At 33.5% G+C, this 19343-nt stretch overlaps 10 protein-coding genes across 10 annotated transcripts; 6 read left to right on the top strand and 4 right to left on the bottom strand.

Moving 5' to 3' along the window:
* Window positions 1-36: 36 nt before the first annotated feature.
* On the bottom strand, window positions 37-477 carry GPI19 (phosphatidylinositol N-acetylglucosaminyltransferase GPI19; the record flags this gene model as incomplete). Its single annotated transcript, XM_004177961.1, has 1 exon — window positions 37-477. One exon carries the CDS (start codon window positions 475-477, stop codon window positions 37-39), a length of 441 nt encoding a protein of 146 aa, XP_004178009.1.
* Window positions 478-1115: 638 nt separating this feature from the next.
* TBLA0A06980 (serine/threonine-protein phosphatase) lies at window positions 1116-3695 on the bottom strand (the record flags this gene model as incomplete). Its single annotated transcript, XM_004177960.1, has 1 exon — window positions 1116-3695. The coding sequence occupies one exon, from the start codon at window positions 3693-3695 to the stop codon at window positions 1116-1118; it is 2580 nt and encodes an 859-aa protein (XP_004178008.1).
* A 964-nt stretch (window positions 3696-4659) lies between these two features.
* On the bottom strand, window positions 4660-6405 carry TBLA0A06970 (uncharacterized protein; the record flags this gene model as incomplete). The annotated part of the gene is made up of 1 exon (XM_004177959.1): window positions 4660-6405. One exon carries the CDS (start codon window positions 6403-6405, stop codon window positions 4660-4662), a length of 1746 nt encoding a protein of 581 aa, XP_004178007.1.
* A 291-nt stretch (window positions 6406-6696) lies between these two features.
* Window positions 6697-7551, top strand: TRM9 (tRNA (carboxymethyluridine(34)-5-O)-methyltransferase; the record flags this gene model as incomplete). The annotated part of the gene is made up of 1 exon (XM_004177958.1): window positions 6697-7551. The coding sequence occupies one exon, from the start codon at window positions 6697-6699 to the stop codon at window positions 7549-7551; it is 855 nt and encodes a 284-aa protein (XP_004178006.1).
* A 569-nt stretch (window positions 7552-8120) lies between these two features.
* UBX2 (Ubx2p) lies at window positions 8121-10136 on the top strand (the record flags this gene model as incomplete). Its single annotated transcript, XM_004177957.1, has 1 exon — window positions 8121-10136. The coding sequence occupies one exon, from the start codon at window positions 8121-8123 to the stop codon at window positions 10134-10136; it is 2016 nt and encodes a 671-aa protein (XP_004178005.1).
* A 490-nt stretch (window positions 10137-10626) lies between these two features.
* On the top strand, window positions 10627-13602 carry CYM1 (pitrilysin family metalloprotease; the record flags this gene model as incomplete). The annotated part of the gene is made up of 1 exon (XM_004177956.1): window positions 10627-13602. One exon carries the CDS (start codon window positions 10627-10629, stop codon window positions 13600-13602), a length of 2976 nt encoding a protein of 991 aa, XP_004178004.1.
* Window positions 13603-14032: 430 nt separating this feature from the next.
* On the top strand, window positions 14033-14668 carry ERV25 (Erv25p; the record flags this gene model as incomplete). Its single annotated transcript, XM_004177955.1, has 1 exon — window positions 14033-14668. The coding sequence occupies one exon, from the start codon at window positions 14033-14035 to the stop codon at window positions 14666-14668; it is 636 nt and encodes a 211-aa protein (XP_004178003.1).
* Window positions 14669-15571: 903 nt separating this feature from the next.
* On the top strand, window positions 15572-16900 carry TBLA0A06920 (putative aminopeptidase; the record flags this gene model as incomplete). Its single annotated transcript, XM_004177954.1, has 1 exon — window positions 15572-16900. The coding sequence occupies one exon, from the start codon at window positions 15572-15574 to the stop codon at window positions 16898-16900; it is 1329 nt and encodes a 442-aa protein (XP_004178002.1).
* RML2 (mitochondrial 54S ribosomal protein uL2m) lies at window positions 16793-17836 on the bottom strand (the record flags this gene model as incomplete). Its single annotated transcript, XM_004177953.1, has 1 exon — window positions 16793-17836. One exon carries the CDS (start codon window positions 17834-17836, stop codon window positions 16793-16795), a length of 1044 nt encoding a protein of 347 aa, XP_004178001.1.
* A 625-nt stretch (window positions 17837-18461) lies between these two features.
* DFM1 (Dfm1p) lies at window positions 18462-19343 on the top strand (the record flags this gene model as incomplete). The annotated part of the gene is made up of 1 exon (XM_004177952.1): window positions 18462-19343. The coding sequence occupies one exon, from the start codon at window positions 18462-18464 to the stop codon at window positions 19341-19343; it is 882 nt and encodes a 293-aa protein (XP_004178000.1).

Below are 19343 nucleotides of genomic sequence, written 5' to 3'. Positions count from 1 at the left end.
TAAATCGTTGTTTACAAATTTCAAAATTATATATCTTTAATCAGCATATAGTATTTGACAGACGTCCATGATAGGCAAGTCTGCAATTCCACTAGTTTCATTCTGTGCAAAATCTTGTATAAACTTTTTAGTATCATTAGTTATAACCAGATTTCCATCTTTATCAATAATTGTAGTTATGTCATCTAAATTTTTTGTCAATACATCTTCATTATACATTAACAATCCCATATAAGTAAACATCATTGACATTAATACAGTACATTCAAATACTAATAACCAACGTCTGTTTGGCAATAGATCTGCACAAAAGTTAACCAAGCCCAAAGATTCCTTTGTAGATTTATCTATTGAGGGCAAAAATGTTAAAATTAGACACAGAGATAAAACTGTAATGGCTGCAAAATGCATTGACCAATAGAAGTACTCCCTACTAAACGATTTACCCATATTTACATTAGTCCTTTTGTTAGGCATGCTTTGATAACTTTCTTAAATATGCTAAGAAAAGTGTCTGTTTTATACCCTTTTTTTAATTACATAGACTGTTTCTGAAAATTTCTCGAAATGAATAGATTCTTCATAAAAATTATGCAATGACATTGGTAATGAGAGTATTTAGAAATAATAAATATTAACTTAATAAAAAGTCTGTACTATTTTTTTTACCTAGTTTATACCATATAATAATAATACGCACGAATTCTGAGAAAAAATTAGAAATAAAATTTCGCGATGTAAGAATTTTAAGACTAAATTTGAATTATAAGCTTAAATATAATATACAGGAATTAATAATTCTAAAGTTAAAATAATTTGTGAATAATATAGTAGTTATTTTTTAGAATTATAGATATAAGTATAATTCATATGCAGTATCTGTTTGTTGATGATTGTAGGTTCATATCAAATTCGAAAATGAAAGATCTCAAATGGACAGAAACTAAAGTTCAATGACTTTTAGGATTAAGATTATTAAAAAAAATGAAGAAAATAACCCCGAACACACACTTGATTGACAATCACGAGTATTAAACCGTTCCTAATATATTAAGGCTACATCTTTAATTGACATGCTTACATGTCTCTTATCTTTTTTTTAGTAGTTATTTAACTTATGCTGTAGATTGATTTTGCTTATTTGCTATCTTACGTTCCTGCCTACCTTTCTTCATAACCTGCTTTAAAGCAGCACTGTCTAATGGATCCAATAATTCAAAAGAACATAGCAAGCCTTCACTGACACTCATTACAGCACCCCAATTATCAAATTCACCACAATAATTCGGTGCTGAAAATACAGTTACTAAACTTCTATCATTAAAAAACTCATAACCATCCTCAACAACCATATGTGCTCTACAAACCAAATCAAAGCCGAATCGATTTAAAAATTTATTAATAGCAACTTTGTTATAACAATAACTAACACCTCTTTCATTATCTTCCCATTCATTCGGAGAGTCAGTAGGATCCGACCATAATAAATCATTAATCAATCCAAAATCTGGGACATCTGTCGGCCGTGAAACATGCCTAATTTCATCCATCGAATTTAAAATAGGCGATAAACCACCATGTACACAGAAGATCTTGCCTGCAACAATAGCTGCCAATGGAAGTGTATTGAAAGTATCAATAAAAACTTTCCAAGTTTTGATATTGCACCTACGTTTGCATTCATCGTAAAATCCATAAACTCTAGTAACATTGGCACATTCGTGATTCCCCCTTAGTAAGAAGAAGTTTTCAGGATATTTTATCTTGTAACAAAATAGTAATAATATAGTTTCCAGAGATTGCTTGCCTCTGTCAACATAATCACCAAGGAATAAATAATTTGCAGCTGGAGGGAACCCACACTTTGTGAATAATCTTAAAAGATCACCATATTGACCATGCACATCACCAACAATTTTAACCGGAGAAGATAATTCTAGTAATGAAGGCTGAGATAAGAATATCTCTCTTACTAAGTGGCAAATCTGTGCAATTTCGGAATTTTTTAAACAAACGTTCTTAGTTTTTTTAGCAGCATAACCTGCATCTAGTAATTTTTGAATTGTTAAATCAATATCTATTGGCTTTATTGGCTTCTTCTTTTTAATTTGACCTTGATTATTGGCATCCAAGGTTTGTCTTGAACCACCGTTATTATAAGTAGGGTCTAAATTTCGTATCGATCCATCTGCCATTGTTATCATTTGGTTGAGGTTATTGTTATTAGGATCATTATTAGTATTATTATTATTATAATTAGTGACATTATTAAATTGTGAACTAAAATTATTATTTATTATTAAATCCCCATTATTTTGACTGGAGCTTATAGTATTAGAGTTTATTTTATTATTATTATCAACATTCATATCATTAACATTAAAATTGGTTCCTGCTAGATTATTCGCATCAGATGGTTCAGAATGATAACTAAAATAATCACTAGAATTAGTTATACTATTATTCTTAACAGCAGGCGAATTTAATGGGGTGCTATAAGCAGTTCCACCATTTGAACCCATTGAAGACCTCCTACTATGAACAGATGATGCATGAGAGTTAGATCTAATCATTGGCTGATGATGCGTGCTACTTGAATTTGGAAAATTTATATTAGATGCAGAATTCGAGTTATCATTCGAGCTTTCAAAAGATTTTCTTTTACTATTTATCTTGGAAATAGAGGTGAATGAGCTAGTTCTACTTGATTGCTTTGAGGATCTTCTTATATCTAAGCTGCCATTATTACTGCTATTAGTGCGTCTTGATGAAGTCATAATTTCATTATCATTATTATTCGATGCGGGGATATTATTATTACTTATATTATTTGCATGCTTATCATCTTCATCATCTGTTAGGGCACTTTCATAGTAAGTCATTGAATTTGCATTTGATGGGGAGGAATAAATATTTGAGTTATTTTGTAAAATTGGAGATTTTGGTTCCATTTTAATCATGGAAGGTGGTAAATCTGAGTTTGTATTAAAACTTGACCTTCTCATAGAATTTGTAGACTTGTCATCAATTGTATTTAAATTTCCCATCGAATGATGCCTCTGATGTAATGAACCTGGCCTAGTTTGTAATGAAGAATTATAATTACTATCATCATCACGAAATTCCTTACCACTTGGGGTTGTGGGAGTTGATTTTGAGTAAGTTTCAGATGGAACACTTAGATAACTTCTGCTATTATTATTTGAATTTGAATTGGTACTTGCAATTTGGTTACCACTGCTATTGTTATTAGCGGTTGAACCGCTTCTATAAAATTGATTTGTTTCTTGTTCCACAGAATTATTTGAACTCATTTTGGTCAAAGATGAATGAGAACCCCTGGACCTTAGAGATTTCTGTGATCTAGTAGTATGCCTAGAATCAATTTTAGACAAATTGGGTAAGTCATTATTATTGGAATTATTGCTATTGTAAGTATTGATATTATTAGTATTGTTACTGTAGTTACTGTTATCACCATTAATAGTTTGAATGTTATTAGAAGAAAATGAATTTGAAGATTCTAATTGCGGTCGAGATCTTGATTCCAACTGTGTAGATGAACGATTACCATTTCGTTTAGAATTTGAAGAAGCTGCTGTTGATGACGAACTTGTCTTCATTGGCTTTGATCTAGTAGTGTTAGATGAGGAAGTTGGTGAAGATTTTGGAGGTTTAGATGATGAATTACCCATTATAATTTAGATATATGAAAATAAAATGAATGTTACTTTTTCTTTTTCCAATATATATTTTTTGATTTTATAAATTGGAGATGAAAATGAAAAAAAAATAAAAAAGGTTTTAAAGAACAGTCGTATGCTTCTTTTTTATTACTAATATTCTGTAAGTAATGAAGCCAGAAACTATTAGTATGATCTGTATGTTAAGTGAATGAAAAATCAGAAGGAAAAAAAAGAATTAAGGAACAAAAAAATGAATAAAATTAATAGAAAAAAATAAGAGAATTACAATAAAATTGATGCCTAGGATATAAAAATTGCAAATATTTCAATCACGTTTGGCCAATAATACCAGAATAGAAAGATGAAAAATAAAACAAAACAGTAGAAATTCTATTTCTCAATCTCGAGAATAGAATGGCAGTGTCTGGCAATTAATTTGAGAAAATAGGTCACTTAAAAACCGAAAAATAGTACAAGATTTGCAAGGTTTACAAGTGTATGCAAACTATGAATCTTGAATTGGGTGTTTGAGTCCTTCATTTCCTTCAAAAATATATATAATTTTAACAATTAACCTTTTTTTAGTTTCTAAATTTATGCGTTTTGCCAAACTTGTGTTTCGCTAAATTTCGGTGCGAACCGAATTTAGCCGTAACGTTACCCGGCTCATTATGGAAAAAAATGACAGAAAGTCGATTGTGAAATTAACAAAATGATTACTGAATCATTCCATGTCTTTGTCCTTTAAAAAAAAGTAAACATGCAAAAAGGTAATAAAGATGCATTGTAGATAATATAAATAACATAATTAGTATAGTGCCTTAAACAGGAGGCACTTCCAGGGGAATAATGTTCAAGAATAACCAAATTCGCCAAATAGCATTACTTAAATATAGAAACAAAAAGATTTCTTGCTCTGAATGAATGACGTGGCATACGCCAAGAATTTGCAAGTAGCATATATATCTTATTTCTAAATTTTTTTAGCATCTGTAGTTACGTGTTTTTGTTCTGTTGAAACGATCTTCTTAGCTTTTAGACTATTACTTTCTTGTGGTACATTCCAATATCTATATGCTAACAATAAAGTAAGTAATGGCATGCTTAAAATGAAGTAGTAGTATAATTGAACTATTAAGTTCTCATTGGAGTTGGAAATTTCCAGTGAAATTTCTTGATTTAAGGTGTCTACAATGGAAATCATCTTATTACTATTCGAAAGTGCTAATGACCAGTTATCAGTGTCACCTCTATACGGATCATTTAAAATGTCTAATATTTCAAACCTCAAATTTAAATAGTCATTTATTTTAAGAGAAAGCTCTTTAAAATTTCTAGATAAAAGCGTACTTTTATTATTCAAAATAATGACCTCGTACAATTTCTCAATACTTCTCCTTAAATTGTAAGTTGTAATAATTCGTAGCAAAGCGCCTGTAGCAAAATAGTTAAGCATATATCCACCACCAATTGGTTTATCAATATCATCACTACCATCATATTCAGTTACAAAATAGTTAAAATCTAGCTGATTGAAAATCGTATCCGAAAATAATTTTATTATTGGTAATAAATAATCCTCAGTTAATAAAGAATTAGCAACTAGCGGATACTTATTAACAATAACTAAACCCCAATTTGGAATTTCAATTAAATCCCATGGCATATCTATAAGAGCATCATTTGCAATCAATTCAGTGCTGTTGGATAATAGAGTTAATTCTGATGAATTTATTTTCTCCATATTTGAATTAGAGATAAAAGTTAGACCTTTTCCTGAAACAGTTAAGTTATTTGGAAAAATAATAGCTAAATGTATTGGAGAATTTGTTGCTTGTAACGATTTTTGATCAAATTTATTATCTTGAAGTGACAGATCTATTTCTTTCGACAATTCTGATAACTTAACAAGAGAGGATGAATTGCGATTATTAGAAGAATGTTGCAAGGAAATGAGTTCTTCTAATAAAGTTAAATCTAAATCATCATAATAATACCGAACATCTGTATCAATTGTAAAGTTTAATAATGGAGATAAATATTCACGAAGTGGGGTAAACCAAGTTTCTAATGCTTTAGAAATTTCCCAAGATATTGGAACACCATCCCCTGATAATAATGAAATGGATAATTGAATTTCGTTATGGTATTTAAATTCATCTATATCCAAAGCAAAAGAAAAATCATATTGTGAAGATAGTCTATTATACTCTACTTTAAAGACAAACTCTACGATAGTTTGAGCGATAAAGTATGGTAAATCGTTTGATACAACTTCATCATTCCCATAGAATATTACTGTCTCTAATGAATCTTCTGATAGAATTATACCTATTTCTGATTCCAATACTAAGGTAATAACATAATTCTGTTTGACATCAATCTCAAATTTTTCATTCTCATCTAATTGAATAATTTGTAATGACCATGATGGTTTAGTGGGATTTAGAGTTGACTTTAAAAGGTAATTTACTTGCATTTGTACCGCATCCTCAATATCAGGAAATCTATAAACATCTGACCGTAAATAGACAGGAATGACAATGTGCAGGTCTGAAGGAGATTTTCTCTCATTGTATAATTTTGTAAGATAGTTGACAGGTATATCATTATAAATTATTCTTTTATTAATAAAGGATTTCCATATGGGTAAACCAAAAAGCAAATAGAAAAGGCCTAAAGTACAAAAAAATAACTTAATATTTTTAGATAAGCCCATTATCTATCTATATATATTTTCAATAATGATATGCGATATTCTTTCTCTAATAGAGATTAGAACACGAGAATGTATTCAACAAATCATTGTTTCATTAACATGCTTTTATTTCAAGGCTTCCCTATAACTCCGCATCGAGAATTTTGAAACTTTTCGATGGGCTCAATATATGTGATAAAAAATTAGAGTTAAATAGAGTAAAAGATAATAATAAAAAAAAAAATAATCCATTCTTTGAAAGAGCATCGGGACTGTTTCTATATATTATAAAGTGTTAATAGTAGACCAACTATGACCAGTTTAAAAGAAGAGGAATATGTCCACAAGGTCTACAATGAAATTGCTTCACACTTTTCGGAAACTAGATATAAACCATGGCCAATTGTCACTGAATTTTTAAACGAGCAAACTATGGGTTCCATTGGAATCGATGTTGGATGTGGTAATGGGAAGTATTTGGGTATCAACCCCAACATATATCTAATTGGGTCTGATCATTCCTCCGGTTTAATCTCATGTGCTCATGATATTGATAACAAGTATAATATTTTCGTAGCAGATGGACTACATCTACCACATAAAGATAATACATTTGATTTTGCAATTTCAATTGCTGTTGTCCACCATTGGGCTTCAAGAGATCGTCGTATTAGTGCTATTAAACATATACTATCTAAACTAAAGCCTGGAGGTAAGCTATTAGTGTATTGCTGGGCATTAGAACAAGGCTCGTCCAGAAGAGGGTATCATGAAGGTATGGAACAAGACGTACTAGTTCCATGGGTTCTTCATAATACATCAAAAGAAAAAAAAGCTTCTACGAAGACATCTATTAATAAGATAAAACACGAAAAACCTGATTTATCAGGAATTCCACCTTCAGAAAGAGCTAAATTCGTGTCAGATTGGAAGATTCAAAAACAAAAAGAACGGGAAGAGGAAGCTAAAGCTGAAGCAGCAGCTAAGAAACAACAAGAAGAAGAGCTTGAGAAGAAGTCGAGTGATCAAAAGGAAAACACTAAATATCGTTTCTATCATTTATATCGTAAAGGTGAACTGGAAGAGGATTGTGAAAGTGCTGGTGCAACAGTTCTGAAAGGTGGGTATGAAAGAGATAATTGGTATGTGGTAGCTCAAAGAACTTGAAATAAATGCCATTTTATAGAATCTCATAGATCTAAAATCAGCATGATATGTGTTTATTTATATATCATTATGTAAACTATCAACCAATATTAAAGTAGACATTCGTGGTAAATACACTCAAAAGATATTTCTAAATTTGACTTTATAAATATACTTAATATTTAATGACCTCTATAAATATTTGTTGATGATTGTTACCAATAATTTTAAACTCGACTCAGTACACTCTTTACTGAATTTAGCTTGTATTCTTTTAGAGAACATTCATCCTTCTCTTCAAACCAAACTTATCTTTTTTGTAAGATACATGCTGTAACTCTTTTTAAGAAGGGAACCGTCCTAAAATTCTAATATCACGTGACGTTTCACTCCTGTATTATTGCTGATTTCCGCCAATTAAGCGATGCATATATAAAGGAAACGGATAAACGAGCTATTAAAAGAGTTGTGTATTTCAAATAGACATATCAACCTAAGACTGTAAGATTTGTGCCTTTAACCATTGTATAATACAAAGATCAATAATAGACTGGGCAAAATTATAAGTATATAACGATATTATCTCAAAAATGCCACTTGTGGAACACGGTCTTCAGAATTTCCACTTGTCCCACGAGGAAGAGGATAAACTTAATCAGTTTCAAATGATCACTACATTTCCCGAAGATGAATTACCATTAATTATTAAACTGTTACAAAATCATAGTTGGAATTTGGAAGCAGCACTTGGAAGATATTTTGATGGTACTTGGAAAAATAACACTTTGTTTGAAACAGAAACGCCACCTCCGACCATGAGTACCCAATTCACTGAAGCTAGTCCAATCTCTTCTTCACCCAATATCCCAGCATCAAATATAGGAGCACCAGAAGTCCCAGAGCGAGTACCTTCCTTAATGAGTAGCAATAGATTCTCTGCAACTCCCTTTATATTATCGCAATCAAACCTAATACCCAGACTTCCAAAGGTTACGGCTCTACCAAGCAATTTCAAATCTCAGAAAGCACAATTTTTAGGAATAAATAAAGGCTCGGCTACTATTTGGAACTTTTGGAACATTTCACATCAGAACGCCAACACAAATAACCCTTTAATCTTAGTCTTAATATTAGTTCCGAACTTCTTATTTAAATTATTTTCCAACGTTTTTGGAATATTATGGAATATTTTGACATTTGGCTTTAGAAATTCCTTAAATACTGACAAAATCAAAGTATTTAGCACTCCGAAAAGGCCATCACCTTCTGATGAAATTGTACCTATTAGTGAAATTTTACCAACTTTAATTGAAGATGAAACAAAATTATCTAGAGTTACTAAGCTTTGTGTTGAGAATGAAACAAGCAAATTAGAATTTAATGATGCTTTAAAGATTTGCAAAGATGAATTTAAATATTTATTATTAATACTTGTTGGTGATATGGAGCCACTAAAGAAAAAAAATGCAGATAACCAAATGGGTGGTACTAGCAGTAATAATGGTCTACCTGTAAGAGAAATGGACGTTAACTCAAGGAAATTCATCTCCGCAGTATTAAGTGATACTAGAAGTTTAGACCTATTGGAAGAACATAAAGATGAGATGATTATATATTTACGTACAATTCATGATTTTGAACCTTGGTTAGTGGCAAAACAATTAAGGGTTAAATATACTCCTGAGTGTATATTAATTGGTAATGTTCTAAGCTCTACTGAGTCTTTGAATGGTGTCACAAGAGCTTCAGTGCTATCAAGATTAAGAGTTAGCTCCGTTACACGATTCTGTAATTCTCTAAAAGTAACCTTTGATAGGTTTTCACCTGAATTAGTAGTCAGTAGAACAGAAATGAATGAATTAAAATTGGCTCGTGAAATTAAAGAGGCTCAAAATGCAGCCTACGAGGAATCTTTAAGACAAGATCAAATTAAAGAACATGATCGTAAAGTTGAACAAGATAAACAATTAAAACAAATAAGGACAATTAAATTAAATAATACGATGACTGAATTGTTTTGGTTAAAGAATACAATTAAATTTCTGTTGGAAAAGGAAGATGTCTGTACAACAACTGAAAAGCTTGCGACTATTCAAATAAGAAATTCCCAAGGTGTAAGATTTATTGAGAAATTTAGCGGTAATACTACACCTTTAGATATATATATTACAGTGGGAATAAGACAATATTTAAAAGACTTCTCAAAGAATAAAGATAATTGGTTGCAATTGACTAGAAACAAGATTAGAGAATTATCTAATGATTCAGATGTATTATGCTTTAAAGACTTAAAAGATTTTGATAGTGGTGAAGAAAAAGAGAATAATCTTAATTTAGAACAACTAGTTAAAATTATCGATAAAGATTGGATTAAATTTGAATTTGAATTAGGCCAGCCTTATGAGGTAAAACTTTCATTTGATTTGATTTCACCTTACCCTAAATATGAACTACCTTCAAGTTTAAATAAAGAATTAAAAGAAATACCGCAATTATGGCCAAATGGTAGCTTAATGATCGAGGAAATCGGTAATGAAGAGGAAGATGAATCTGACATTGCAGGTGATGTTGACAGAACAAGTGAAAAGAATAATTCAGAAGATTGATAAAACCAAAGAACTACTTCACTACCACTAATTTAAAAATAATATTTATAGCATTGTGCTACTCATACACAAACTCCCTATAGAAGCTAGCATACTATATATCTTATCTATCTCTCTCCTTATATATATATATATAATTCATAGACTTTTAAAGCTCATAGTTGTTTTGCTATAGTCACTAAGTATGTGGTTTAAAATTGTATTAAATACTTTATCATACCTATTTGGATTTGAATTTTTAAATATAGTTTCTAGCTACCCTTTTCTTAGTAATTGTTGAATTCCCTATAAAAAAAAGTCCGAAATCTTATTTTCGGATAGCTTTTCATATAAAGAAAAATATAAAAAATACTTTAAAGTGGCGTAAACGGCGTTTAGTTTATAGATAGAATAGCATATTAATATTTGCAATTCTTTATTAAAACAATTGGTGAGTACCAATTTAACATTAATATTCTATATACACATTATAAAAAGATAACTTTTGACTATGCTAAGGTTTAGAAGGTTTAGCTCAACCTTAAGACAGACAGAGAATGCTTTAAAAAATTATAAAATTGGTGATTTAATTAGTGGGTATCAGGTTAATAGGGTAGTACCGATTCCTGAATTACAAATTACAGCCATTGATTTAATTCATTCGAAGACTGCTAGTAAACATTTACATATCGATACAGTAGACACTAACAATGTGTTTTGTGTGGGGTTTAAAACCAACCCACCTGACTCTACTGGTGTTGCACATATCTTGGAACACACAACATTATGTGGTTCTAAGAAATACCCTGTTAGAGATCCATTCTTTAAAATGTTAAATAGATCACTGTCAAATTTTATGAATGCAATGACTGGGCATGATTATACTATGTACCCCTTTGCTACAACTAACTCGAAGGATTTTAAAAATTTACAGGATGTTTACTTAGATGCTACGTTTAGTCCACTTTTAAAGCAAGAAGATTTCTTCCAAGAAGGCTGGAGACTGGAAAATAAGGACGCTACTGATAAAGATAGTGATTTGATTTTTAAAGGTGTAGTTTATAATGAAATGAAAGGTCAAAATTCAAATGCTGATTATTATTTCTGGAGTAACTTCTTGGGTAGTATTTACCCAAGTTTAAATAATTCAGGTGGTGATCCTAAAAGCATTACCACTTTAAAATATGAAGGATTAAAGTCTTTCCATAAAAGAAACTATCATCCATCAAATTCATTGACTTATTCATATGGTAATTTCCCTATGGAAGATACATTGAACAAATTGAATGAAAAATTTTTACAGTATGATAAAGAAGTTCATGACTTAGCACCTTTAGAACCAACTAATTTACAAAATGGCAATATCAATATTTCTATTGATGGGCAGTTTGATCCTATGTTACCTGCCGAAAAACAAACTAAAATATCAATAAGTTGGATTTGCGGGAATCCAAAAGATACCTATGAGACTTTTATTTTACGTATGTTTAGTAAGCTCCTTATTGGTGGCCATTCAAGCCCAATGTATCAAAGATTAATTGAATCTGGGATTGGGATGGACTACTCTGTAAATACCGGGGTTGAGAGCATTACTTCTGTGAATCTTTTCAATATAGGTGTTCAAGGTGTGGAAGATATAGAAAAATTCAAAGAAGTTGTATTTGATGTATTAAAAAATTTTGAAGATTTTGGCAGTAAAAAAATTGAAGGCATCTTAAAAAGCATTGAGATAGGGAAGAAACAACCAAAGAGTAACTTTGGGATGGAAATTTTATATTCTATCTTACCTGGTTGGGTTAATGGAATAGATCCGTTAAATGAATTAGAGATTGATAAAGTATTAACTAGATTTAGAACAGAGTATGAGCAAAAAGGTGATGATATATTTAGAGAATTAGTTTCTAAATACATTATTGGCAAAAATACATTTACTTTTTCTGTGAAAGGTAATGAAAAATTTCAAGAGGTTATTGATGAAGAAGAAAAAATCCGATTAAATAATGCAGTGATAGAATTAACTGAAAAAGATCGTAAAGATATATTTGAAAGAGGTAAAATTTTAGTGAAAAAGCAAGAACAGAAGGATCAAGAAAATATTGAATGTTTACCAACTTTAAAAATAAGTGATATTTCAAGATTGGGTATTAAATACGATCTTACAAATTCATTATATAATGAAAGTGTTAATATCCAAGATAGACTTACAAACACAAATGGGTTAACATACGTTAGAAGTAAGCAATTGTTGAATAAAATAATTCCTGTAGAACTGTATAAATATTTGCCAATATTTGCATCTTCATTAACTCATCTTGGTACCACAAAAGAATCTTATGGAGATATAGAAGATGAAATTAAATTTTATACAGGTGGTGTGAGTATGAATGTTAATGTCATTAGTGATCCTAATACCATGGAACCAAACTTGTATTTTAAGATGAAAGGTTTATCATTAAATAATAATAGTAATCATATTTTCAACATTTGGAATAAATTACTTTACCAAACTGATTTTCAAAAAAATTCATCTAAATTAAAAGTTTTAATTCGTAATATTATGACCAACAATGGATCAATGATTGTGGAAAGTGGACATTCATTTGCCAGAGGATATGCAGGTGCATTTTTCAGAACTAGTCGGTCCATTCATGAAGCAATGAACGGTATTGAGCAAATCAAATTTATCAATCATTTAAACGACATTCTTGATAATGAAAAATTATTTCAAGAAGAGATCATTGATAAATTAATTGAGATTCAAAAAATATTAATTAATGATAGTTTTAAGAATACTGAATTTTTGGTTACTAGTGATACGTCATCGCAAATTGGACAAGTTAAGACACAATTATATGAATTTGTGAAGGGTACCTTCTCTAATTCTAGTAACTCTACTTTAAATTTGAATCCAAGTAATTTCCCTCTTTTACAAGGTAACAAGCCAGTTCATATTCTGATTCCAGCTCAAGTTTCATATGGAGCTTTGAGTTTACCTGGTGTTTCATATACTAATCAAGATGGTGCATCTTTACAAGTATTATCTCAATTATTGACTACAAAATACTTGCATAAGGAAATTAGGGAAAAGGGTGGTGCATATGGTGGTGGTGCCACATATGATGCATTAAGTGGTATTTTCAACTTCTATTCTTATAGGGATCCAAATCCAATACGATCCATGGACATTTTTGCCGATGTCACAAGTCAAGGTATTACTTGGGATAAACGAGAATTAGATGAAGCAAAGATGAGCATTTTTCAATCTGTAGATGCTCCTGTGGCATCCAGTAATGAAGGTTTAATTCAATTCTACAGCAATATTGATAATGATATGAGACAGCATAGAAGAGAACAATTATTGGATGTAACATTGCCAGATATTGATCATGTTGCTGAAAAATATTTGGCCAATGCTCAAACGAAGAAAGTAGTATTGGGCCCATCTAATGACGCATTTTCTAACGCCTGGGACGAAGTTTCCCTGTAGTTTATATCCGAATAAACACGATATAGCATAGATATCTACTAGCAAGCCTTGTATATAAATAAGTGTAGAATTATGCCTTAACAAACTTCACTATTTTTATTTTTTTTTTTTCATATATATTATTATTTCTATATTTTACCAAAAAAAAAAACAAAAAAAAACTAAACAACAACAACAACAATGTTCCATGATACGAAAACAAGACGCGAAACGGACTAACGCGATCCGTGAAACATTGAAATTGTTGAACGGACCAAATGGCAAACACGGCCGAATTGTTTGTTGATAAAATCAAAGACAGTTTAATTGTTTTGGTGTTAATATTCTTATATATAAGACAAATAAAGGAAAATAACCTTATAGAAATTGAAGGCAGTTGAAAGACTAAATAGCTAACCAACACACAAGTAGACTACGCAAGCCAGACACAATGCAACAAGTCAAAAGTATATTACTGGTCCTAGGGATGTTAGTAATGAACGTCATGTCATTACATTTTGAAATTCCTGCTACAAAAAACCCAGAACCATTTTGTGTTCGTGATTTTGTTGCAGAAGGTCAATTAGTTGTTGTAAATTTAGAATCAGATGGGTATATTGGCGATGGTCAAATGTTAAGTCTTTATGTTCGTGATTCTACTGGTAATGAATATAGAAGAAAGCGTGATTTTGCAGGTGAAGTTCGTGTTGCTTTTACTGCTCCATCTTCAGTTTCCTTTGATGTGTGTCTAGAAAATGTTTTAACCAATGGTCAAAAGCCTTTGACTAGATCTATTGAATTAGATATTGAAAGTGGTGCTCAAGCGCGTGATTGGAATAAGATTAAGGCAAGTGAAAAATTAAAACCAATTGAAGTGGAATTAAGAATGGTTGAAGAATTAACTGCTGAAATTGTTGATGAATTGAATTATTTGAAAAACAGAGAAGAAAGATTGAGAGACACCAATGAATCCACTAACTCAAGAGTTAGAAACTTTTCTTTATTAATAATTGCTGTGTTGATTGCCTTGGGTGCTTTCCAATTAAACTATTTAAAGAATTATTTCAAATCCAAGCATATCATTTGATTGTGATAAAACTCTTTTGATAGCATTTCTCACAGCATTTTAACCCTTCCCCCCTATAACCCAATTTTCATTATATGTACACAATTGTATATGTATGTATCTCTTTATATATTTGCCCCTAAGAAATGGCAAGTTTTGATTTATGCTTTATTGTATTATTCCTGTATAATATATATGTCCTGGTTTCTTTTGAATAAAAATTTTATAGTCAAGTTGATCTACCATAATCATATATTATTGTTGAATTGAAAATTTTAAATACAGTGTGTTAATAATTTGACTAAATAATATATATATATATATATATATATATTTATAATAGATTATTCTTGAAAAAGTAAAAATAAAATACAAAATTTTAAAAAATTTCTATTATATATATTGTTAGTATGATGAGACCAAAAATAAAATGAGAGTATAAAACATGAAATATTTTTAAATGAAAATAAATTTGGTAACCAAAAATTTAATAAAATAAATATGGAATGGAAAAAAATATTTTATATAATAAAATACAAATTATTTCAATTATATGTAATGATGAAATTAATAAATTATGATTACATGATAAGATTGGAATTAATAGAAGTATAATTAATTGATGATAGAGTGATTGTAGTAGAAAACTAGAAGACATGAAGTGTTTAACATTTTTTGTTTTTTTACACTTGCAAGTGTTATTTTATACAATACACACACACACACACACACACACACACACACACATATATATATATATATAAGATGTTGTTCTAGTCGTTAATGCATAATTGTTTTCTAGTACGTTAAATAAAGGGTATTAATTATTTAGAATATTCTCGATTACAAAATGACGTAAAATAATAAAAGACAACTTCGCGAAACAAGGGGGACCGCGAAAGATCCCTTACAAATGAACTAACAATGAGGATTTTACCATTTGCATTAAAGACATTATATACATTAGAACTTTCACCTTCGAACCACGTCAAAGTGAATGAAGAAGAGAAATGGAGTTTATTAAAACAAGGGATCAAGTTTATTGATGTTACCAATTACTTTTCCAAACCGGAAATCCCTGTAGCTATTTATAATTATCCCAATGAAACTTTTTATGATGATGAAGTATATCGTATTAGTGAGAAAATCAACCATACTGTAATGTATGAGAAATTAGCTAAATTGACTAGTTTTTATACAAGATATTATAAATCCAAACATGGGGTTGAATCTGCTCAATGGTTATATGAAGAATTGGAAAATATTGTAAACGATGTCGAGTTTATTCATTTGAATAAATTCGAACATAAAGGTTGGAAACAATTTTCGATGATTGTTCGTATTGAAGGGAAGAAAAACCGTGATAATATAGTTGTGATTGGATCTCATCATGATAGTATTAATTTGATCTTACCTAGTGTACTAGGTGCACCCGGTGCCGATGACAACGGATCTGGGACTGTTACGAATTTGGAAGCGTTGAGATTATATGTGGAGTATATTAAAGAAGATGGAATGAAGAATCGTCCTGATAATACAATTGAGTTCCATTTCTATTCTGCAGAGGAAGGTGGATTATTGGGGTCTATGGATGTTTTTAGTAGGTATCGGGAGGAGAATAAACGTGTGATGTGTATGCTACAACAAGATATGACAGGGTATGTTTCTGATGAGAAGAATGAGCATGTTGGAGTGATCACTGATTATGTTTCTGTGGAGTTTACCGAGTTTTTGAAATTAATCATTAATAAATATTTGAGTATCCCGTATTTGGAAACGAAATGTGGGTATGCCTGTTCAGATCATGGTAGTGCTATTCGGAATGGGTATCCAGCCGGGTTTGTCATTGAGGGAGAATTTAAGAATACGAACCATTACATCCATAGCACTATGGATACTATTGATCGGTTGAGTGTTGGACATATGGGGGAACATAGTAAACTTGTTCTTGGGAGTGTAATGGAAACTTGCGCATTGGGATGGGTTTTGAAAGGCGTAAAAAGACAAAAGACAAAAGACAAAAGACAAAAGACAAAAGACAAAAGACAAAAGACAAAAGACAAAGACAAAAGACAAAAGACAAAAGACAAAAAGAACAGTATTTACATGTATAAACTAGTTTTATTATATATATATATATACGCGTTAACCACGCTTGCCTCTTGGTCTATCTTTAATTTTCATTTTATTTACATTTTTACCACGACGAGTCTTGTAACCCTTTGCAAGAATACCCCAGGGGGAGACGGATAATCTATTTGATTTTGATTTCCCACGACCACCACCATGAGGATGGTCACATTTATTCATGGCAACCCCTCGAACCGTGGGACGGATACCTCTCCAACGAGCTCTACCTGCTTTCCCCCAGGATTCGTTCTGATGATCGACGTTGGAGACGATACCGATGGTTGCGATGGAATCCAAAGCAACATAACGATGTTCACCACTTTGCAAACGTACGACAGCACGACGTTTTTCAGGCAGTTTATCCAAGAGACGACCATAAGTCCCAGCAGCACGACACAACTTGCCCGGGCCATGGGGCACAAGAGCGATGTTATGAAGGATGGTGCCGATGGGGATATCTCTTAGACGTAAACAATTGCCACGCTGGATGGCTGCTGTATCGAGTGGTGGGGAGTTGCGGAAGGATTGAACGATATCGTTTGCCCTAAGCCCATCACAGGCGGTGATATAGGAGAGTTTACCAGTTGTGTTATGTTTCAACAAGGCGATATGGGATGTTCTTCCAGGATCGTATTCGATACGTAAGACAGTGCAGGGTCCATCTTGGTTACGATGGAAATCCAAGAGACGCAGACGACGTTTATGACCACCACCTTGATGACGGACAGTGATGCGGCCAGTATTGTTACGACCACCGTTTTTATGTTTGTGGATGGTGAGGGATCTGATGGGGGGGCCCTTGAAGAGATGAGGATGGATAGGGGTGCGGACCCAACGGAGACCTGGCGAGATTGGTTTATGTTTACGAAGAGGGGTTGCGTTTTTGGAAAGCAGATGGCGTTTTTTAACAAGGGCGTCTTGTTGTTCTAACAGCGAGAGGTCTGTGTCATGGGGGATGATTTGGAGGGGGGTGGATTCTGTGGTGGCGAGACGGTGGAAACGAACGGGATAGTGTAGCGGGAGGGGGATGCGTGGGGGATACAACCTGTTGAGCCACATTTTTATCGTGGTGGAGTTTGGAGTTTGGAGCTTGGAGCTTGCAGGTGGATGAGATGGGATAAATAGGGTTGGTTTTGTAGCGCTAATAGCAGGCTGCCCTAATTCGAATTTTCCGATAGCAAGTGGCGAATTCGGCTTACCCGGAAACACAGCGTGTATATAAGGCGCCGAAATGAAAATCTGGAAACCGAATTACTGTGTACTACAGAAAAAGCATACAATATACTTTGTATGTCATATGATGAACAAGATGTCGCCCCAGGCGGACGCAATAAGCATGGCAGTTTAAGTACTCTGTGTGTGAATGACCGAGTAAAGCATACACTGAAAATTCTGAGACATGACAAAGTACTTGTGACGTAGTGGCGTAGTGGCAGTTACAGTTGCAGTTGGAATGCATAAGGATATGCATGTATGTATGAGACATTATATATAGGCAGTGGACGAGGATGATCAACCATGCTAATCATGACACCCTGTGATTACACCATTTCTAGTTCTGAGTCTGCACGCTGCGCGAGGCGGGTAACTGCGCAGGCGGATTCGGCTATTTAAGGCGGACCCGCTTGGAAAAGCCAGGCCCAGTGCAACCACAACCACCACCCAACCAACCAACCAACCAACCATGACAATCCATACCCTCGGCGACAAGAAACTACGGGACGAGGACAAAGAACGTGACAGGGACAAAGAACGTGACCAGAAGAGCCCCTCGTCCCCTGCCCAGGACCCTCTGCCGCCAGTCACCCGAGTTCTCATAGCAGGCCTGGTGCTGGTGGCGTTCTGCATATACAGCACAATCCTCGACCCCTCCACTCTGGTGTACTCCTACACACGTGCCGTCAAACAGTGCCAGATCTGGCGGCTGGTGTCCGGCACATTGCTGGTGCCTTTCGACCCGTCTCAGAAGGGCATAGGCCTGGTGATGGAACTGTACAACTTCTACACCCGGTCCGTGTTCCTGGAAAACAATCTGTTTGCCTGCTGGCAAGACTATGCCTGGTACCTGGTGTGCATAGTGGGCGGCGTGGAATTAGCCGCCAGCGTTCTTTTCCCGCCGTGGCAGGCGGTTTTCATCTACCACGGACTGAGCAGTGCCATGGCATTCAACTGGGCCATGAGCGACCAGACCCGCCATGGCCGTGTCGTGGTGTACGGCGTGTTGCCGGTTCCGGGCTATGCGTACCCGTTGCTGGACCTGGTGCTGACGTGGCTGTTTGGCGGTGCCGGCGCGTTCCAGGTGGCGCTGGCCGGTATCGGCGCAGGCTACTTGTGGCAGGCGGCAGACACCGGGACGTGGGGGGTTTTGCAGTGGGAGCTGTGGCCGGACAGTGTGAGGGGGGGCAGGGTTGTGGCCGGACAGTGTCGGAGTCCTGTGGGCCGAGGCTTTGGGCGGGCACGTGGTGCGCGGCTGGGCGCGGGCGGGGCGGGTGGCCGGGAGCGTGGCGAGGTGGCTGTGCTGGCACGTGCTGCTGCCGCAGCACGTGCCAGGGAGAAGCGCGAGTGA

This window comes from Henningerozyma blattae, chromosome 1, assembly GCF_000315915.1.
Source record: "Henningerozyma blattae CBS 6284 chromosome 1, complete genome".
In the NCBI taxonomy this organism is placed as follows: Eukaryota; Fungi; Ascomycota; class Saccharomycetes; order Saccharomycetales; family Saccharomycetaceae; genus Henningerozyma; species Henningerozyma blattae.
This window is presented reverse-complemented; position numbering and strand designations above follow the sequence as displayed.